This window comes from Setaria italica, chromosome III (assembly GCF_000263155.2).
Source record: "Setaria italica strain Yugu1 chromosome III, Setaria_italica_v2.0, whole genome shotgun sequence".
In the NCBI taxonomy this organism is placed as follows: domain Eukaryota; kingdom Viridiplantae; phylum Streptophyta; class Magnoliopsida; order Poales; family Poaceae; genus Setaria; species Setaria italica.
In genome coordinates this window covers 22,372,139-22,395,144 of record NC_028452.1, presented here as the reverse complement: position 1 = coordinate 22,395,144, position 23,006 = coordinate 22,372,139, and the positions used below count along the sequence as shown (strand labels likewise).

At 45.7% G+C, this 23,006-nt stretch overlaps 1 protein-coding gene across 1 annotated transcript; it reads left to right on the top strand.

The window, feature by feature from the left end:
• The first annotated feature begins 9,325 nt into the window (after positions 1-9,325).
• LOC101756051 (AP2-like ethylene-responsive transcription factor At2g41710) lies at positions 9,326-14,823 on the top strand. The gene is made up of 10 exons (XM_004962144.2): positions 9,326-9,689; positions 10,536-10,618; positions 11,352-11,360; positions 11,446-11,534; positions 12,234-12,307; positions 12,388-12,438; positions 12,747-12,820; positions 12,925-13,496; positions 13,585-13,670; positions 14,451-14,823. Exons 1-9 carry the CDS (start codon positions 9,460-9,462, stop codon positions 13,633-13,635), a joined length of 1,233 nt encoding a protein of 410 aa, XP_004962201.1. The 5' UTR covers positions 9,326-9,459; the 3' UTR covers positions 13,636-13,670; positions 14,451-14,823.
• The last annotated feature ends 8,183 nt before the right edge of the window (positions 14,824-23,006 follow it).

Genomic DNA, 23,006 nt, shown 5'->3' with positions numbered 1-23,006 from the left:
TGTCAAACCCATCCAATCCAGCTCCACAAAAAACGTGGAGCTAGTGGTTAGATCCACGTTTTTCCTAGAGTATCTTCCGGGGATGCTCCAAAAACGTCAGTTTCAGACTTCCTCGTAGAGTTGAGGGTTATTTACCCACATTTACCACTCGTTACACAATATACCACCAGTTCGTTTCTATTTTCCCGAGACTCCAACCTTGGTCGGTTCAAGGCCATGGCAGCCGACCGTTTGACCGGCGGGTACTTGCCGGCAGTAAGGATTCCAGCGACGGGGCTAGCACCTACACGTCTAGAACTACGAGGCGCATCTATAACCCTACCTGACCCTGCCGGAATACGACTGGAGCAGGCTGGTGGCGAGCGGCGGTGGACGGGATAGGCGGCGGCGGCGGCTGCTCTGGCGGCTACGCCAGCGGTCGAGGCGGGAAGACGGGCGCGCGGGCACCGGTTGGTCCCAAGGAGCTCACCCGTGTTCTTTGTTTGGGTGGAGAGGGTCGGAGTTGGGCCGACGATGATGAGGTGCGGGCGGTGGCGGGAGGACCACGGGCGGTCACGGAAACCGAGATTCCCGGCGGTGGGGTGGACGGAGCACGACGGGAAGTGGCGGAGGCTGGAGCTGTGAGGGTGGAGGAGCTTCAGGTGCGAGCGATTGGAGGGAGATGGCCGGGATGCGGATGAATCGGCCGGCGGCCTAGCTCTGTTCGTGGATTAGAATGGGGAAGCAGAAAGAAGAAGAACAGGAGAGGTTGGGGGACGCCGGTTTAAGGGCCTGGGCGCTGGGGGAAGCCGGGACACCGGCATTCGCGGAACGGACCGGCGTGGTCCGCTTCACGTCAACATCGGTGCGGTGCTAGCCAATAGCGGCCGGCCGCTGCTGCCGCTTCTTCTTGGCCGCCGCCGTAGCAGGCGCCATCGTCGTCGCGCCGCTGAGTTTCTTGGAGAGGAGCAGCCTGAGCATGCCGCGACCCTTCTTGCGCCTCGCCGCCGGCTGTCTCAGCAACCTGCCGCTGGTGTTGTGGACCCTCGGCCAGCACGTCGAGCAGGCGCTGCCACCGCACGCGGCCACGTCGATGGTGGTCGTTGTTGAAGAGAAGGGGAGAAAAGAGAAGGGAGAGGAAGAGAGGAGGTGAGAGAGAAGAGACTGACATGTGGGTCCATTCACAAAAGGGTAAAATAGACTATTCGCAATAAGTCCTGATGTTTCTGGAGTTGGAGCATTACAATCAGCCAAACACGTACAACAACTCCATGTTTTCCTGGAGTTGGTGGAGTGGAGCTGCAATTTTGCGAAGTTCGTAGAGTGGAGCTATTTTTTCTAGAGTGAAGTGCTGCCAAACACCCCCTAAAACTCAACTTATACATGAAGAAGTCGCAAAGTGGGAGGTCAAGCCTGGAAGGTCCTATATATATATTGGAAGATGGTTAAGCGCTTGAACTATAAAGCCCATCAAGACCTAGCTTCGTAGTTTTCGTTCCGTTCCTGGATGCGCACGCCACGTGCCTTTGACTTTTTTTAGCGCCCCTCCGATATTATTTTCCTGAGCATGTTATTATTTTTGAGAGCGCTTTCGACCTTTTTTAGCGTGTTATTATTATTTTTCCACGTGACACCAGTTCTCAACCGACTGATGTATTGTTTGACTAATTTGCTAGGCATGTGATTTGAAGTGGGATACTAACAGGTGGGAACTTGCAACTTAAAATTTGAAGTTTAATATACTAAGATATAATTTTTACATATGATCAACATGTACGTCCAACTAAAAACACAAGTGAGAATAGAATTGTTATTATACAAACTAATAATTAACTAAGTAACTTCAGGTCTACTCGATCCTCAACTAAGAAACATCAATCACCCTAAAATGAATCATCTCCTCATGAAGAACTAGAGCACTTGTTAATAATAAACATAGAATTACAATAAGTTTTAGAAATGTTAGGATGTGGAAAAGAAACTGCTAGAACTGTTGAATATCATAATGATTTTGACAAGATAATTGTTGAACAGTAAGAAGTTAAATTTCTAAAACTGTTGAATCTAATGGAGAAAAATTATGGAACAATATGAGGTTGAATTCAAAATAGTTGAACCTATTCGTGTAAAATTGTTGGACCTTGTGGTAACTAAAAAATATTGGAAACTAGAAATGTTGGAAACATTCATTATAAAAGGTGAACACACAGTTAGAAATGTTGAAAACATTTACTAGTTGTGTAATGGTAACAAAATGTTAGATAGATGCAGTTTTTTATCATAACATTGAAAGTATAAAACATAGATAATCATTGATAGAAAATTTGTGACAAACCTAGAAGCAAAAGCTAAAGAACAACATTTGGATTAAAGTAGCATGTGGATGAACTTTTCATGAAATTTGTTGTACTTTTAAGAGAGGAGTTGGAACAAAAATAAAATGAACAACGGTTGTGCTCATGGAATATCATATGTGAATTTGTTATAAAAAGACCTTTTAAGCTTCTGTTTCAAAAATGGCTAATGCATTAGGATCACACTACCCTAGCCTACAAAGTGGGGTTCGTGATTAATGTTGGGTGCATGTCAAAAAAAAGTTGGCTATTATTGGCAAAATGTTGGAGTATGTAAAAAAAATGTTGGGCAAACAATATAAGAATACATTGGTATATGAAAAAAAATGTTGAATTATGTAAAGGAAATGTTGGTCTATTAAGTAAAATGTTGGTGAATGTCAGATAAATTGTTGGTCAATATCAAGTAATGGTGCTATGTGCCCAGAATAAGTTAAAGGAAAATGTTAGTGCATGTCAATGAAATGCAAGAAAAAACTGTGTATGAAAAAAATTGTTGATAATGGTCAAGAAAATGTTGGAGATTATGAAAAAATGTTGGCCAATCATCAATAAATGTTGATTTAGAAAAAAAATGTTAAGAAATATAAAGAAATGTTGGAGATGTGTTCAAAAATAAGTTGAATAGATTCTAAAAAGTTGGTAAGAGTTTAAAAATAACTTTAAGAATATATTGGTACATGCTCAAAACATGTTGGCCGCCATTAATAAATGTTGAATTATTTAAAGGAAATGTTGGTGTATCAAGAAAAATGTTGATGTATGTCAAATAAATTGTTGGAGAGTGTGGAAAAATGTTCTGCAAACATAAAAATGTTGATATTATGTAAAAAATATTGGTCAATATCTACAAGTGTTGGTGTGTGTCCAGAAATAAGTTAAAGGAAAATGTTTGTGTATGTAAACAAATTTTAGTCATTCTCAAAAAAATGTTGGTTAGAGTATAAAAATTGTTTGAATAACATAGAAAAAATGTTGGTGTATGTCAAACAAATGTTGATCGATATCAAGAAATGTTGGTGCATTTAAAAAGATGTTGGACAACTTAAATAAATGTTGTGCAACACATGACTCGAAGAAAATGTTTGAGTATGTTAAAACTGTTGAAATTAGGCATCGTGGCTTCACGATAACATAATTTCCATTCATTGCCACTCCATTCAAAGAAAATAGGAGAAGCTACATACCTTATTAATCAAGCCATCATCAACCACGAAGCTGCTTATCTTTTTGAACAACTCATACATATTTCATTTACATTAACTGCAAAATCGTAGAAGAAAGTAAGCAAGGCAAGAATCCAATTATTATGTCATGGAGCATAGTTGGTAATGGAAGGTGTAAAAAGAAAAACTATTAGTTGTAACCATCTACTTATGAGTTTTGATATAGTTTTCAAGTTTAGTTGGTTCTCACAAGATATGTTCCCTTAAATAATTTGTCATGGCTAAGGGCATGATGATTTAGAAGGGTAAAGGAATTAAACTATTAGTTGTAACGCAATCCGGTAGGAAGATGTCACATGTTTGATTCATAGATAAAGTGTTTATCAAGGTCACAAAAATTAGTATAATGAAAAATTAATGAATTTAGTAAGTACTCGAGGTAGTGCTAGAAATGTAGAGAGCCAAGATGGCTTACTATAGTATAAAAAATGTACTGCTTCATGTATTATTCGCCTGCTTCTCACAAAGAACAGACATTTTACTTGAGCTTAGCATTGACAGATACAAAACGAATGAGACAGAGCCTGCAAGACTCCTCATGTGAGCAAGACAGCACGACAAGCCTGCAAGGGTCCTCATGAACATCCTAGTAGAGCCATGAGCTCGTCTTTTAGATCCACGATCCTCGACAATGAAGGCTACTGCCTCATGAGTCATGTCACTAAAGAATAAAAATAAGATGAGCTTCTGACAATAACAATCACAAAATAACTAGAACGGACAAACATTAATCACAAAATAACTAGAACGGACAAACATTAAGATACAAATCCATGGTAAACTTGAAAAGAAATAGAGCTTAGCTCAGATCGACAAAGATTTGATCAGAATCCAACGCATGCATCCCTTGGAAACACGCGGCGGAAGCAACCTACCGCCAGTTGAACAGGTGGTAACTCAAAAAAATTATAACTAATTCATATAAATTCAGATAGAGATAAACTTTATATAAAAATTGTAGATCTCGACGAGATCTACAACTTTGTAGTTCAAATTTTTTTCATTTGATGTCATCTTGGTACTCAAATATTCAACACAAGTTTTATTTGTAGTTCAAATTTGTGTCGATTATTTGAGCACTAAGATGATATCAAATGAAAAAAGTTTTATCTACAAAATTATAGATCTCGTCGAGATCTACAATTTTTATATAAAGTTTATCTCCATCCAAATTCATATGAATTAGTTATGATTTTTTGAAAGTGTAGTACCTAGAGGTGGGAAGTTACCGCCGGTTCAGCTGGCGGTAGCTATATAGATTTGTAATTTTTTTAGGAGGTATATTTTAGCAAAATACTAAAATAAAAAATAAAAAAATTTCACTATCTGAATCCAGTGCACATTGCTTGCAGCCACGCTCGGTCCTATTTGGGATACTAATTAGAAGTATTAAATATAGGTTAATTACAAAACCAATTGCATAAATGAAGGCTGAATCGCGAGATGAATCTATTAAGCTCATGATTTGACCATGTGTTAGTACAGTAAATATGTGCTAATCATGGATTAATTAGGCTTAATAGATTCGTCTCACGAATTAGCCATAGCTTATACAATTAATTTTATAATTAATTCACGTTTAGTTCTTCTAATTGGTATACAAACATTCGACCCGAACTAAAAATCATAAATCAAACGCGCCCGCAGTCTTGGCGGCCGGTCGCCGGTAAGGGACGCAGCCTGCGAGCACGGGCGTCGCAGCCGGTCTTGGCAGGAGGGCGCGCTGCGCGCGTTGAAGTGCCAGGTGAGCTCAGTCTCTGAGACTGTCTGTCAGCCTGACCGGCTCACTTCTGCAAGCAGCAAAGGAGCTATCGGCCATCCGCAAGGGCATTCCTATCATCAGCCATTTAGCTTCCTTTTGTTAGAACTCAAATGTTCAAGCAAACTGGCCGGCATACTAGGTTGAAGCCTTCTAAAATTTATCCTCTATACAAACCATTATTTCCATGCTTGACAACATGCATGTCTTATGGTCAGCAAAGTGCAGAACATTTGAGAAAGTGGACCAAGATTGCTTAGTGCCTGTGATGTTCAGCCCCCTATAATTTTATTTTGGATCCGGCCAGGGGTAGATTGGACCAAAATGAAATAGTTTAGGGAAGTAAAATGAGCAAATGTTGTTCAGAAATGAATAGTTTAGAGAAGTAAAATGAGCAAATGTTGTTCAAGGTTAAGTGAGCAATGTGAATCGGTTTTTATCACATATTGCTAGAAACACTAAAGATACAGGTTTTGTTACACTCACCGGATGCCATTTGCACTGTGCCACCACTACACGCCACACCTGGCGCCGCTCATGATGAACTTCACCGGCGACACCCACCTAACGGCCTCGTGCCTTGACATCCCCTTCCCGTCCCTCACCCTCCTCACCACCAACCTCCCATCCTCTCCCCACCGATAACATGCGCTCTCCCATCCTCCCTCGTCGTGACCCACTCCTCACCTTCGAAGTCTATGTCCCGGACTGAGCTCACGTGGAACCCTGCGCCGCCGGGGATGGCCACTGCCGCGTCAGAGTCGAATGAGGGAGGAGGTGGCGACGACAAGCGTGGAGGGGGAGCAACAGAGCGTGAAGGTGCGGGACGGGAGTAGGAAGGAGGCGAGTGGGGTCGGAGAGTGGGAGGAGGTGGATGCTGGAGGTGGCAGGGACGAAAGAGAGATCGTAGATGGCGTCAGCGAGGAGGCGTCCAGAGGAGGAGGTGGAGAGCCATCGAACGAGGTCGACGGAGGAGGCGAGCGGATGGCGGCGGAACGAAGCGGGGGGGGGGGGGGGGGGGCTGGCATTGTTGGGATTCGGAGGTGTTCTTGGGGTTTAAGGGAAATGGGTTGAAAATCGAAACTAAAACCATCATTGTGTTTTGAAATAGAACCATGGGAATTTGAAAATCTTAATAATCAATTATTTTCAATCATGGTATTAGAAAGAATCATGAAATTGTAATATAAAATTAGTTTAAATGTAATTAATCACTATTTAGTTTTGTCATACGTATAATTGGTGGATTGTGCTAAACATAAATCTAGCTAAAAGTGTGTAAAAACATCTTCATCGCGAACCTTGTGGGCAGGAGCCTGATAATAGGCTAATCAGATGAAGAAAAAACATCACACAGTAATTTCAGTTACCCATCACAATTGGCTAAAAGATTTCAATTTCATAGGAAAGGAAAACGGAGTGATAAAGGTAAGAAACTTGTCAATTTTAATGATTTAGAATTGAATTGACAGTACCTTTCATCCCTGTCTACTCGGAGAGGTGAAGATGGCACATACGCTGCTTGCGAAATCGACGGCTACGTAAAAAAAACTTGTAAACGTTAGTCACCTCCGGTCATTAAATAAAGAAAAAAAAGTCTAAATTACTGCCTTCAAGTATAACTAAAGTTTGAATAACCTCTAAAATAGTTTTTTTCAGTGTAGCTCTAAACTATGTCACTTTCAATTTACCCCTTTAACATAATTTGTCCTTTTTGTTTCTCCATGCATAAGTGAAGTTTTAAGTTCAAATTTTGCATGATGATAAAAGATATCATAAGACATGTTAGAAAATATATCATGAATTTTTTATCGTTATTTTGATAGGGTAGGATATTTAATAATAAAATTTATCATTGAGATACAAAATTATATAAAAATAATGATAAAAAATTTATAAAATATTTTTAAATATATATTATGATTTCCACTGTCACCCTACAAAATCTCAAATTAAAATTCATCTTGTGTATGGAGAAAAAAAAAGATAAATTGCATTATGGGGTAAGTTGAACCAAATAGTATAGTTTATGGGGTAAATTGAACCAAAATATAGTTTATGGTTATTTGAACTTTCGCTATAGGAGTAATTTGGACTTTTTTCTTAAATAAAAATAATACTTAAGTTTTTTTTTCTGCCGGTCACTTAAAAAACTTCCCACGGTTGGAATTCTTGTTGCGATGGAACATCTCGAGCCTGTTTTTTCTGATGCCAAACCGGCAAGTGCACAGGGGAGACAAGCGGACGGAAATGAAAAGAAAAGAAATACACTGAACCTGTAACCACTAACCAGCATGATACACACTACACGCCTACACCGTGTCTTACTCTTTGTCTAGTACGGTCTACTGTGAAAGATTATTGAGTAAATTCCTTCTATCCCACTCAAAACTATACATATCCCTTCCGTGCCATCCAACTTATGTGCCATCCAAAATTAGAGTAGTACCGTTGATTCTAATTTCTGATCGGCTACGTGCCACTACCGTCACTTTTGTCCTCACGGCGTTAGAAAACCATTCAACTGCGCCGTTCTCTCTCCTCTCCTATTCTCTTGGTTTTCTCCTCCGCTCCTGTTCTTGCCGCACAAATTTAAGTGCTGCCCACAGCATACTTCCTCCAATCTCCAACACAAAATGGATTGCTAATCCATGCTACTTCACAGATCCAATGTTGCAGCTTCGGATTGTTGCAAAGGGAGCTCGGATTTAGCATCAAGGACCTTGCCCGACTCGGTCCCCACAGCGCGTGGTCGCGCGGAGCGAGAACGCGGGGGCGGCGGCGGAGGCGCACCAGCGCGGGAAGCGCGGCGGCGCCGCCACGGCCCGGCGCTGCGCACGGCAAGGGTGCGGGTCCCGCGGCCCGGCGCGGCGGCTGGATGCAGGGAGCGCCGGGGGCGAGGACGACGCACCCGGCGGCCGCACGCTAGGCGAGCTCCCACGCGGCAGCGGTGGGGCCGCCAGCCGCGGCTCTGTCCCACGCTCGCGCCGACCCGTGCGGCCGCGACCTCGCCCTCACGACGCGCCACCTCGCAGGCGGCCACGGTCCGCGGCGCCCCAACGTCGAATCAGCCGCCGTCGACGCCGACCACCGCTCCCGCCGCCGCGCACAGCCGCGCGTCCACGCCTGTGGCCGCAGCCCCGTGCGCGACGCCGCCGCCACTCCGGCGTCGCGTCCCAACCTCGCCCCGTGTCGGGCGCCATGAGGACGGTGGATGGGGAGGCAGTGTCCGGGAGGACTTCGTGGTGGAGAAGGGCGGTGAGCACGAGCTGGAGGGCGCGGCGGTGGGGACTTGAAGCTGCCGACGATGCACGGGCAGGGGCGAGGAGGCGGAGCCGGCGCCAGAGCAGAGGTGGGAGTGGGAGTGGGAGCGCGTGAAATCGAAGAAAGGTGGAAGCAAGAAGGAAGGCGGGAGTATATTCGTCTTTTTCTCATAAAAGTTGACATTTGACGGCAATGGCACAGGGGATGGGAAATTACCATCAATGGCACTGGAGGGATGTTAAAATTTTGGACGGCATAGAAAGGATAAGCAAGCTTCCAACGGCATAGAAGGAATTTACTCAAGATTATTACTAGTACGTGGATACTGCACCTCGAGATGCTTTGGGACACCAGGCAGCTAGACGACGAGACGACACGACGTCCCCTCCGTTTGGCTGAGCTAAAAACCAACGCGCCCGGAACTCGCGTCGACTGACTCAACTCGAGGCGCCAGACGCTTCTCGAGAAGCGCACCGTTGCCGTTCGAGGAAACGACGACGGGCCGATCCGATCCGATCTCCCCGTTCCCATGTCGCTTCCGGGCCCAAACCCACACCCATCACCCATCATCGCAAACACATCAATGCCGCATCCTCGGATTCCCCTGCGCTCCCCGTCCGCCTGTCTCCCCTGTGCCGGCCCAGTGGGCTCCACGCGTCCCTATCGGCCCCACCCCACCCCGGTTCCACGCCAGCCGATGCCGCCCCCTTCCCCCCCTCCCCCTCCCATTTCAAATCCCACCACCACACCACGCCGCCCCCAAACGGTCACCCGTTACGCTTCGCTGCGCTGCGCTGTGCAACACCGCACCAACCCCTCGCCGTCGAGCCGGCTTGGCACCGCTCCGACCGACCTATCCGGCCGGCGGAGGGCGGCCATGGCCTCCCCCAACCCCGACGCCGCGGGGCTGGCCGTGCCGGGGGCAGGGGAGGGCTCGTCCTCGTCGTTCGGCGCCGTCGCGGGGGCGATTGTGGCGGCGGGGGAGCAGCCGCCCAGGAGGGCCCTCACCGTGCGGAAGGAGCGCGTGTGCACGGCCAAGGAGCGCATCAGCCGCATGCCGCCCTGCGCCGCGGGGAAGCGGAGCTCCATCTACCGCGGGGTCACTCGGTACGAGTCGCAGGGTCCCCTGCTCCCCCGTCCCCGTCCCCGTCCCCGTCCCCTTCCTCTACGTCTCTGCGAGCTGCTACATGCTACGAACTGGGAGCTTAGGACGTTGCTAATCTTCTGTGCGCACTTCGATCGGTTGGCTCCTTGGTTGAGTCTCCTCTCCTGTGCTAAATCCCTACGTCTGGGATTGCCATGTTGTTTCGGCGATTCGGGATCTACTATTTGTTCGCGGTTCCAATAACTCCGTGGTTCCGGTGGCTCGAAATGAGGCGATCTCACGTCCTCAAGGAGCTCGACTCGTTTACTTATGCTCTATTGACAGCGTTGCGTTGACCACCGATCTTATCCAGTCTCGATTAATTTTGGCAACCACTGGTACATCGGATATTGGCTTGGTTGTGGCTCAATACTGTTTTAATTTGGCGTTCACTGTTCATATTGCCTAGGGTTCCTGAACCACGTTTAAGACCGGCTGACATGGGATCTGTGATGGACTGATGGTGCTTGTGATTTTCCAGAGGCTTTTGTGGCGTGTTAAAATGGTCTCATACTCTGCTTCTGTTGTGGCATGGGTACTTAGTCGATGTAATATGTAAAATTTTGAATTCTTCTGAGGCAATTTGGGTCAAGCTTGCCAAATAGAATTCTTCTGAGCCTCCGCAGATGAAATTTTCGTGCCATAATGACTTGCACTGTTTTCTGTTGCTACATCAAATGTAGCAGCCAGTTTATACTTGGTAATACTCCTGTCATGACTGATATAAATGAAACTTTCTCACCTTTCCTCTGATGCTTGCTATGTTTGTATACATTGATATAGACCTGAACTTGATGACTCCTCAATAGGCATAGGTGGACAGGTCGATATGAGGCTCACCTTTGGGACAAAAGCACGTGGAATCAGAATCAGAACAAAAAGGGGAAACAAGGTATGTTTGGATGTAATATACAGAGTAGTGGCAGTTGTACGCGTCCTTGAAATTCTGAACATATTGGAACTGGAAGATGTGAAAACATATCACTCACTGCAACTTGATTACATTAAATAGATAGTTTGGCTTGATTTATGTTGGCATCAGGCTTAAACAAATTAATCTTCTGTGAGCTGCTAACTTCTCCCTCATGTCATAAATTTTGGTTGCATGTATCATATAGTCAAACTTTTAATACGTTGCCATTGATATCTTCTTGAATATTGTGTTTGAACATTTGGAAATTATCAAACACATTTCCCTTGACAAATGGTTTTATAATATTATGATTTTGCTATGGTTTATAAATATACCCAGATAGAGTGAAACATACATCTTGGAATCTTGCCATGTCCAAGTGTCTTTCTTCAATCTAACACTTGACACTCAAATATGCTCTCCACCTTTTCCAACAGTAGTGTGAATCAGTTCGGTTGTAACGAAAATAATGATTATTCTTGCATTATGCCATAATCATTTGGCATGGATGGAAGTAATGAGCTATGCCTACTGCAGTTTCCAAATTCCTATCGTTTGTCCGGTTTATTTCGTATCTTCAGGAAAATCACAGCTGTATTTAGTCAACAACAAAATGATTTTATTTGTAATATTTATGACTTTAGCTCTCATTATGATTTGATGGAATTGTTTCTTTTGCATGGGAAACTACATCGCACAATTGCTATTGCAGTATATTTAGGTAAGTGGCATCCCCATGTTAACTTAATTTGCCGAATTGCTATGGTTTTTGTTAATCATTATCTATCATGTGTGCAATAACGTAGGTGCATATGACGACGAAGAGGCTGCAGCAAGGGCCTATGACCTTGCTGCATTAAAATACTGGGGAGCTGGAACACAAATAAATTTTCCAGTAAGTTAATGATTGTGAATCTTGTTTTTGAATTGCTGTAAAATTCTCCAGCTTATGTTCAGATTAGCTCTCTGTTGATAGAAATTGTTTAATTCAAGAAACAATATTCCTTTATTTTTCCTTACATTGAGCAACATAGTTCTGTACTTTCAAAGGGGAGCTTCCAGACATTAATCAGATCTAAGAGGTGTCTAGATCATGATTGTTAGGCTGTTGCCATCTTTTTTCCCCTTTATTTTAAATCGAATAAAAGTGTTGTGCTGATATATCATGCTTGCACTAAGGTACCTGCTGACTGCTGTACTCCATGCATTCACATGACAGATGAGAAATAACACTTCCCGACCTATACTTCAATTCTTATTCATAAAATTTTATTATTGTTGTAAAATGACATTGGAAGTTGATTTTTGCATATTTGCACAATTGCACTTGAACTTGAGTGGAATGTCTTCTTTTTGCATGATTCAAGTTGCTGGACTGAATGCTAAGAATGTGCAACAAAAAATGCCTTCTGTAAATGTGAGAAAACAAATATATCAACACATTTAATTGCTTAATTTGATACTTGTACATGTGGGTCCCGATGAGTTGCAAACGTAGAGTGTTATTTATTTATGTTCCATGCATATTGTCACAGTAGTTAATTGAAATTATGCTTTTTTCAGACTTATGTTCATTATATGTTTGCTTATTTAGGTCTCTGACTATGCAAGAGACCTTGAAGAGATGCAGATGATCTCCAAGGAGGATTATCTTGTGTCTCTTAGAAGGTATATTTGTGCATTTCTTGTGTTCTATATACATGATTTTGTTCTGATTAAGCACTGACCAGAAGATCCATGCATTGCAGAAAGAGCAGTGCCTTCTCCAGGGGGTTGCCAAAATACCGTGGGCTTCCTAGGTATGTGTTAGCAATTGAGATTCTATCCCTAGTAATGGAATCTAATTTTTTTATGCTAACCCTTGATTCATTCTTGATTAAAGAAGGTGCAGATGGTACCTCATTTTTAGGAAGATTTGACCCGAATCCTAGAAACTTAATACACTGTCACAATAGTAAAAAACCCAAATAATATACATACTACCAACTCCGATCCCTGATTTGGTCCTATCTAACTTTGTGCCTGAATTTCTTAATACACTGTCACAATAGTAAGTTTGATGAAGTCCTAATATCGAAAGTTCACAATGGTGTGCATTATCATGCAGGCAACTGCATAATTCCAGATGGGATACGTCTTTGGGGCATTTACTCGGGAATGACTACATGAACCTTAGTTGTGGTCGGTCGTAAAGACTTCTACTCTGTTCTTTCTAGTTGTCAAACTCTAATAAAAACTGCTATAAGATCGTGCGACTAATGTTGTTATACCTTTTGAAACTACAGGAAAGGATATCATGTTGGACGGAAAATTTGCAGGAAGCTTTGGCTTAGAGAGAAAACTTGATCTTACTAATTACATTCGGTGGTGGCTACCCAAGAAGACACGGCAGTCAGATACATCTAAAGCAGAAGAGATTGCTGATGAAGTCCGAGCTATTGAAAGTTCAATGCAACAGACTGAACCGTATAAGTTGCCTTCTCTTGGCCTCTGTTCTCCTTCAAAGCCCTCTTCAATGGGCTTATCAGCATGTGGTATATTATCTCAGTCTGATGCCTTCAAAAGCTTCTTGGAGAAGTCTACAAAATCATCTGAAGAATGTACACTCAGTAAAGAAATTGTTGAAGGAAAGGCTGTTGGCTCGGTACCTGCTACTGGACATGATACAGCGGCAGTTAATATTAACATGAATGAGCTGCTAGTGCAAAGAGCTACTTACTCAATGGCCCCTGTCATGCCTACACCAATGAAGAGTACCTGGAGCCCAGCTGATCCTTCTGCTGACCCACTTTTTTGGAGCAACTTTGTCTTGCCATCTAGTCAACCTGTTACAATGGCGACAATAACAACAGCAACGGTTTGTTTCTCCCCAATAACCTGGATAGACTCTTGAAACATTTTTCTTTTTTCTGCTTTTGCTGAATCTGACCATTGATTTATGACAGTTTGCAAAGAATGAGGTAAGTTCAAGCGATCCATTCCAGAGCCAAGAGTGACTGTATGAGCTACTGAAGCAGGATATGTTGGACTGGTAAGAACATACTATAAAATCTGATAGTGCTTCATGTTTCCATTTTGTTTTAATTAGGTTCTGTTTCGCACTTTTTACTTTTTGTGTAACACCAAAATTGTGGTAAACTGAGAGGAAAGGAAAGCTCCAGGAATCCATGAACTGTTTGAATTGTATTTTAATAAGAGCATATAAGTAATCTGACAAAGTACTTTTTTTGTCCTAACTCCTAGTGGCATATAAGATTTTTTCCCTAAAAAATTAAGAGCAATTATTCTTCCTTGCCAAAACTGGTGCCCTTTTTTGAAGTAAAACAGTGATAGATCATTAACACTACATTGCTTTAAACTTAGTTAGCAATTACTGCACTGCAGAATCCTTTCACATTTATTTTTCTGCATCTTTTCTGCATTTTAACTAGGATCAATGCATGATGTTAGTGTGTAAGAAATATGCTTGCAGAGATTTTGCCATGAGATTCCCTAATATGCTTGCAGTAGCTGTAGGTTACTGCCAAAATTGATAAACACAAAGCACATCACATTATTATTAGTAACTTCGATAGAAAGTTGTCATAGAAAAAAATACATAATGATACTTTGGAAAAAACGAAAGAGAACAACTAATATGTCCTTAGCTTCTTGATATTCTTCTGTATTACTCCTGCCGTTCTTTTATATACGATTCTGGTTAGTTCAAAGTTGAGGTAATCAACATCGTATATAAAAGAACAGAGGGAGTAGATGGATAGTTTGCTATTTACAGTTTAATAAAAGCTTTGACGTTTCAATTGATGAACAGGTCAATGACAACATTCTGTGCTTCGGCTAGATTCCTTTTGCCCAGCTTTTGATGTCACGGACTTGTGAGCAATACTCCTTGTGTATCCATACTTCATAGGACATGAACAGAAGGTATGACAAGTGCAAGCATAGTTATGTAATATACAGTGGCTAGTTCCCAGAAAGTGAGATTTAGTTGTAGAGCTGTTTGTACATATTGCGGTTGTTTCAGCCAAGACTCAACAGATTTGAGGAAGAGATCCAACAGAATGATGCGGCTTTAAAGCTCAATTAGATATTTTGTACACATATTTGCAAGTTCTGTGCGAAATGGTATGCTTGCACGATTTCATGGAAAACTTCCTTTGCAATAAAATACCTCGTTATTACTCCCTCCGTTCTTAAGTATGTGACGTCGCTGACTTTTTTCATTTGTTTGACTATTCGTCTTTTCTACAAATATTTTTGCAAATAGATAAACCTACAACTTAAATCTAAAGTATATTTGACAATAGACATAATGATACATATTTTACTTTAGTTAACTAACTCGTATATTGGTGGTCAAAGTTGGAGTAAAAAGTCATCGGCGTCATATATTTAAGAACGGAGGGAGTAGTTTATAAGGAACTTAGCAATATAGAGTATTATCTTAAATACTACTCCCTCTGTTTTTCAGCTAACTTGCTTGTCCTAAACATCGTATTTTTAAAAATGGAGGGAGTGGTATTAAAAGTTAGAAGAACGAAGAATAGAAGTCGTCACTGGTCAGTGGCTTCAGTGAGTTTTCGTGCAAATAATTTCCTGTTTGAAAGTAGCCCTTTTTGCAATTATAGTGGTTTCATCCCACGTCTAAGTATAGATTGTTTAAGGAAAAAAAATTTCTTGCCAAGCCTTGTTATTAGGTTAGATGATTTGAATTTCGAACAATACTCCAGTTTTTGTGGGAGTTAATATTTCTCATGACTCCAAGGGGAAGGAAGGACTGAGAACCACGCATGCACTTGGTTGGAATTCAAAGCAATTCTAGGTTGGAATCAAAACATGGAGCAAGGCCCATGATCATGCTTGTTTCATGGATTATTTGGAGAGAGAAATTCGAGAATTTTTTAGCGCAAGGAATCTACAACCAATATGATGTTCCACAAAGTTAAAGATAGAGACTACGATGTGGACTATGGCCGGAGCAAAACACCTTTCTATTTTAATCACCCACTGTTAATTCTTTCCGCGCTTCGGACCTTATACGTTTGTATACATTTTTTTTTCTTAAACTTTCGCATCGCTTGGTGCTTTGTATCTTCTTTTTAATATAATTGGCAGCTCTCCTCGTTTTGAAAAAAAAATATGGAGCCAGGCTTGAGCTCAGGCTGTGTAATGTATAGCAATATCATCATTTCACAGGAACTTAGTTTGGTCAATTTTATAAACATGAAGTCGTGTACGTAAGCTCAAGCTCCGCCGAAGCCGAACCGATACCCTCGAATACCTCCTTATTGAGCTCGAGTTTTTCCTTCCGTTGAATCTGCTAAACTTCGCTCGTTTGCTTCTTGCCTCTTCACCTTGTTTTTGCACCTCACGGCATCCTTCAACATTTGTGCTCCGGTCGACGCTTCCAGACCAAGCAGTGGTGGAGCCAGCCAGCAGCAAGCAGCTTCAGTTTGCACGGATCGCACGTACGAATCGTTGGTGACTACTCCAAAAAATGCATCGGACTCGGATGCCCTAGCCTTTGCCGAGACGGTAGCTGACTACTCCGCTCGATAGCTGTTGCCTCCATCGGTGGCCACGCACGCAGCTCCCGTCGGACTTCGAGTTCGACTCGGTGTCAGGCGGCGCCGTCGAGAGCTATAAACTGAACCCGCGGCTCTCCATGCTTCAGACATTCGATCTCAATTCGCCGATCGACGTGCATTCAGATCGATCGCTGCAAAGGGCGGAAGAAGGAAAACCAACTGCTCGCCTTCCGCGCGTCCTCTGTTTCCGACGAAGAAGATGGGCAAGAGGACTCTCGCCATGGTCGTCTACGAACCCGCCGCCGCCGCTGCCACATCCCAACAGGGCGCCGCCAAGCCGGCGCGGCCGTCGGCAGACCCCGGCGCTGTCGTCCCGCACGACGTGGAGCCCATAAGCGCCGTTCCCCTGAACTCCATTGCTCCTCCCTGGCTGCGGCAGGCGCCGGCGCCCGCCGCCATCCACCCGGAGGAGCCCGCGCGCCTGCGCACGCATATCCTCCCGGCGCTGGGGCTCCGGGAGGACCTGCCGGTGCACTTCATCGACAGGAAGCGGGTGACGGGCACCGACCTCGACGCGCACCAGAACCGCTTCCGCGTCCCGTCCGACGGCGTCCTGCGCCGCCTCCGCCCGATCCTGACCCCCGGCGAGCTCGACTCCGCCAACCTGCTCCACGACCCGGCCCCGAAGCCGAGGCGGCAACCCGAGCCGGTGCCGCTGCTGCAAAGCGTCGAGGGTGAGCATCAGGAGCAGAGGAAGAAGAGGAAGGGGAAGGTGCACGGCGGGCTGCCCGTGAGGCTGGTGGACCTCGCCGCCGGCTCCAGCGGGGAGCTGCTGCTGTCGCGGTGGGAGAGCAGCAGCGGCACGATCGTCAAGGGGGAAGGGTACATGGACTTCGTCCGGCGGTGCAGCTTCAAGGAGCAGGACGTCGTCGACATCTGGGCCTTCAAGCAGCGCGAGTTCCGGCTCTTCGGCAAGAAAATGTTCGACGAGAGCGACCTGCATCTTCTCATCGTTAAGGCTAAGAGTGATGGCACGCAGCAGCAGTCCCGCCCGGAGTGAACGGGAATCGGCCCCTCAAGACGCTGTTAGACAAATTGGAAGAACATGCCTAGGAGTAGTTTCTGTATGTGAAAATTATTTATTTCGTTATTTGAATGTACGCTAGCGGCTAGTAGGCATTGTTAGCATCGAACTATGTAAGTATCTTTTAACATGGGAAAAGCTATATGCCTGAGCATTATTTTTGTTCATACACCGAATTTCTGTCCATTGAATTGTGCTTTGAAAATATACTTGCTTTGCTGTCCACTGGATAATGTTATGTAATGGTTTGTTGCGGGTTGATTTGTTTGGCGTTGCTGATTCGTTGTTGGGCTTGGCCCATTTAGCCACGGTCATATATATTTTTCCTGTGACCTCTAATCTTTCTGACCGCCCCCACCTATACTACCACGCAGTCGATAATCTTTCATAAACACGTAGGTTCGGATTCGATTATTTGCGCCATTGTGCATGGTAGAATTAGGTTATTTTTTTTCTGATGAGAGAGAGATTCTCTGCCTCACGATGATAGTAGAAAGTTACATGGTAGGAAAAGAGCAAATTGACCGTAAAACCTATTTATTGGAGAGTCTCCAAGGCTCCGACCTAGTACGAATGTTCATATTGTTTTTCTAATTATTCCTCAAGTGGTAAGTAATAAGCAAGACATTTATGGTGACTTACTGACTTCACTTAAGATTTGATGGCAAATCTCTCGGAGATGGTTCTCATACAGGGCAAGGGTGTTTATGGTGAGTGATGTGTGTACACTATGTTTTGGAAAAAAAAGAGAGAGTAGAATTAAAAATAATCAATCCAAGAAATTGAAAAACTAGCTCAGCCTAATATTGATTAATCTTGTTCTACAAAAATTTAAGGGACGTGAAATAGTACCAACTTAGCTACCTATATATAAGAGTCCCATGTTAGTTTTTTTTTGTCACATGGAGGAATGAATGAATAACTAACAACACTCTGATTCTAAGGTTTACAGGAGCATCGAGTGATATTGTTATCCGTAATGCTACAGTACGAGCGTCCGGACGCGTCGGACGTTCCGCTCCAAAAATATCTGGCGCTTCCTATCTATCCATTTCCACCATTCTTTTTCTTCCCCATCCCACTCCCGTGACCTTTCTTCTTCAACCTTCCACCCCGGCGTCCTCCTCGTCCACCCTGGCGGCGGCGCGCTCCCTCACCCGGCGGCCTCGTCCCCCACCCGCTCCCCTACTCCGACATCCTCCTCGCCCACCCCGGCGGCGGCGCGCTCCCCCACCCCGGCGTCCTCCTCGCCCACCCGGTGGCGCCCCTCCCCTACTCCGACGTCCTCACCCATCGGGGGCGCCCAACGCCCCCGGATCCGGTGGCCCTCTCCCCGACCCCGGCGAGATCCGAGCAGGGAAGGATCGGGCGGCGGCCATGTTGCAATAGGTATCTCACGATATTGCAGTAGGGATTCTTGGATGTTGCAAGCGCTACCGTTTTTTTCTTCCCCATCCATTTTCTTCTTCAACCTTCCATCCAGAGGTTCTCGACGGCGGCACGCTCCCCAACCCCGGCAGGCTCGTCCCGCACCCCGGTGGCCTCGTCCCCCACCCCAACGGCGGCTGCTCCCCCACCACGGCGTCCTCCTCGTCCACCCCGGCGGCGGCGCGCTCCTCCACTCCGGGAACCTCGTCCCCCACCCTGGCGGCACCCCTCCCCCACTCCGGCGTCCTCAACCAATCGGGAGCGCCCAACACCCTGGATCTGGTGGCCCTCTCCCCGACCCTGGCGAAATCCGAGCGGGGAAGGATCGGGCGGCGGCCATGGTGGACGACCTTCGACGGCAGGCTGGTTGTCGTGGATCTGAGTGTTGCAATAGGTACCTCATGGTGTTGCAATAGGTACCTCATGGTGTTGCAATAGTTATTTTTGGATGTTGCAACGGTGGCTTTTGATGTTTCATCTGTTTTGCAACAGTCTGACTTGCCAGCAATCGGGTGTTGCACCAACTTGTTCATGATGTTGCATATAGTTGTTTTCTTTATTTCGTCTCTTCTTCTTTCGTTGTTGCAATGTTGTAAGAGATGTTTTTTTGTTGTTGCAATGTGTCTGTTTTGAATATTGCACGAAGAAATTCGGGATGTTTCATGCACGTAAAGGTGTTTGCAATCCTCGATGTTGTAAGTGTTGATTTTTGATGTTTCGATAGTTATTTTTCAATGTTGCGACGGAACGTCCGATAAAACAAAATTATTGGATGTCCGGGCGCTAGCACTTCCCTATTGTTATTAGTGAGAATCTCGGGATTCTTCCATTCCATTGAGGATTTGGACCTTTGCGCACGGATCACTGCACTTCTGGTATTTCTTCTGCGAATTGTTCGTATCTCCCTTGGTCCCCTTAGGGGATTGGTAGCCCCCTATGGCCTATAGGTACTCTTCTTGTGAGTTCCATGATCTCGTGGACCCTTGGTCAACCTTCATGAGTCTGACTCTTTCATTGGAAGTCTTAAAGACTTACACTGTCGTTGACTACCCTAGCTATAGCCCTTGTCATGTGACCTTCTATTTGAGTGATCCTTTGAGGTCAGGGGATGAGACTGATTCCTCCAACAATTGGTCTTATCTCTCCTTTGATATCGAGAACAAAACAAACCATCTTTTCTTTGCGAGCAAAACAAACCCTCTTATGAACCTACATTGTCAAAAATCATAAGCTAGAGCCAGTAGCCAAACAATTTTATCGACCCACATTGTCATAAAAATTTATACTCTATGTTTGTAAATATAATACGTTTTCATTTTCTCGCAGGACAAACTTATTTAATTTTGCCAAGGTTTATATAGAGAAAATATATTAAAAATCTACTATCCCAAATAAATGGAAGGTAAGACATATTTTAATATTGTAGGTGTTGGTGTATTTTCAAACTTTAGTAAAATAGAGGAGCTTGATTTATGATAACTAAAACACTTTATATTTTGAAGACAATAAGCAGAAGCAGGAGCTAACCGGCCAAGCAAGTAGCTTCTGTATACAATCATGCACGTACGAATGGTTAGTGAGTAGGAAAAGAAGGATAGGTGTGAGAACAAGACTGTTGAGAGTACGAGACTATAGGAAAGCAACATTCACAAAAGTGGGCCCAATTACGTCCTCGCCGCCGCAAATTTTCCGTGTCAGTGTCGGGCTCGGAATTCTTCCAAAAAGAAGCACATCTGGGCCTCGGATTCAATTTCTTTCCAAAAAACGCATCGGACACGGATGCCTCAGCCATTCCCGATACGAACTACTTCAACAGCTGTTGCCTCCGCCGACGGCCACGAACGACGCGCGGAGGTCGGACTGCGAGTTCGACTCGGTGTCGAATGGCGCGGCCAAGCAGTATAAACAGACAGGGCGCGGCTCGCCATGCCTCAGACATTCGATCTCAATTCCACGACGCGCATTCAGATTCCTCCAATCCAAGCGCACGAGAAGGGAAACGAACTCGTCCTCGTGCGTTCTCTGTTCTGACGAAGAAGATGGGCAAGAGGACCCTCGCCATGGTCGTCTACGACCCCGCCGCCGCGCAGCAGCGTGACGCCAAGCGGGCGCGGCCGGCGGCGGGCGCCGGCGCTGTGGTCCCGTACGACGCGGCCCAGCCCGCGGGCGCGGAACCCATAAATGCCGTTCCCCTGAACGCGATGGCGCCGCCCCGGCCGCGGCGCGCGCCGGCGCCGGCGCCCCCTATCCCCCCGGAGGAGCTCGCGTGCCTGCGCAAGCATATCCTCCCGGCGCTGGGGCTCCGGGAGGACCTGCCCGTGCACTTCATCGACAGGAAGCGGGTGACGGACACCGACCTCAACCCGCAGCAGAACCGGTTCCGCATCCCGTCCGAAGGCGCCCTGGGCCGCCTCCGCTCGATCCTGACCGTCGACGAGCTCGACTCCGCCAACCTGCTCGAAGATCCAGTGTCCAAGTCGACGCAGCAGCCCAAGGAAGACGACGCCGCCGCGGACAAAGAGGGGGAGCAGGAGCAGGGGAGGAAGAAGAGGAAGAGGAGGGGGAAGGTGCACGGCGGCCTGCCCGTCAAGCTGGTGGACCTCGCCGCCGGCGCAAGCGGGGAGCTGCTGCTGTCGCGGTGGTCGAGCAGCCATGGCACGATCGTCAAGGGGGGAGGGTACATGGACTACATCCGGCGGTGCAGCTTCAAGGAGCACGACGTCGTCGACATCTGGGCATTCAAGCAGCGCGCGTTCCGGCTCCTCGGCACGACCATATTCGACGAGAGCCCTCTGCACGTTTTCATCGTGAAGAAGACTTGAGAGAGATGGCACGTAGCAACAGCAGCGCTACAGCCCCCGCCCCGAGAGAACGCGATCATGATGCTGTTCAATGCATGGTTAGATAGATAGTTTCTTTACGTGAAAATTTGTTAGCCATTTTAATTACGCGATTAGGATTTGTACCTCAGTGGTGGAAATTGTAATGGCATGAATCGTATTAACCAAATCTTTGTACTAAACCGTTTGAACTCGCGTGCCAATTGGTAATCATTTGAAGGGAAATTAATCCTAGATGCAAATTGAATCTTGACAATTTGACTTGCCTCTCTCTCGACTGTCACCAATTTGAACAAATTTATCGGTTTCCACTTTCCACTATGGCTGACACTTCCATAATGAATGTTGAGGATATTTTAGAGTAATGTGTTAGAATAAATTTTAATAGGATTCTCAAGCTCATTGTTACAGTGTGATTTCGTATATATGATCGATAAAAATTATATTGCAGACAGTAACGGAAAAAAGAGAGTAGGATCGCTATGAATCAAATCAGGCAACAACTAATCCAAAGGAACTGACAAAAAAAAAACAATATAGCCATGGAAAATGAAAAGGAACAGGTGCATGTTTGATTCAAGCAAATTTGTGTGCCCAAAGAAGCATTATGCTCGAGAAACCGTGTCCCTGCTGTTAAAAAACATAATGTTACGTTTCAAGCTCAAGCTTAGAGCACATGTCTCCGACCGGTACGGCGTGGTAACCAGTTCAGCGAGTCGCCCTTGGAGGACTGTATGGACAGGAGGCTGCACTGGTGGGCGTAGTTAAAAGAGGGGAAGCGAAACGTGTAGGGTAGGCGGGGTGGGTAGGAGAGGAAGATAAAGGTGGTGAGAAGGCATCAGGGAATTCAGCCGAGAGTGCGGGTCGGTGAGGGAGTCTGGGCGGGCGTGCACCGTGGTGGGTTGTTTCTGGTGGCGATGTCAGCGGTGGGGATGGGAGAGGGGATGGTGTCAACGGTGGCAGGGTCGAACCACTCGGCCCTAGGGTTCGAGTTTGTGGACCCTACCACTATTCTTGGATCAAAACAGGGGCTTGGTAACGTGATGATGATTTTGCAGTCGGTCGGTTGGCGGTTGATCCCCGACCACGCGTCTGGCGCCAGTTGCCACCCATCCCCCACGACCCCACAATGTGCCCCTCGTCTCCTCCGCCTATTCCATTCCCGTGCCTTCCATTTCAATTTTTCCTCAAATCCTCTCTCCTCCTCCCATCCCTTCTCAAATCTAGCAAGAGGCGGCAGCTCTACCAAGCTCACAAATTCAGGGAGCGGAGGGCGAGAGGCAGCATGCTGGCCTGCGGGAGGGTGGCGAGCAGTGGAGCACGGTGGCTTGCCGTACGGGCGGCAAGCAGCGAAGCACGGCGACTCACCATGCAGGTGGCGCAAGCAGGCAACCACGGTGGATCCTACGAGACTGGAGGAGGGCTGTGAGCGTTGGAGCGATAGAGCTCTACAGCTTGCCATGCGGGTAGCGCAGGGAGGCGTTCAC

What these genes read in the sequence shown, in the direction of transcription:
- LOC101756051 (XM_004962144.2), top strand. Translation starts at nt 9,460, where the DNA reads ATGGCCTCCCCCAACCCCGACGCCGCGGGGCTGGCCGTGCCGGGGGCA. An exon ending in ATCTACCGCGGGGTCACTCG is followed by an intron (nt 9,690 to 10,535) that starts GTACGAGTCGCA and finishes ACTCCTCAATAG; the next exon opens with GCATAGGTGGACAGGTCGAT. An exon ending in CGACAATAACAACAGCAACG is followed by an intron (nt 13,497 to 13,584) that starts GTTTGTTTCTCC and finishes GATTTATGACAG; the next exon opens with TTTGCAAAGAATGAGGTAAG.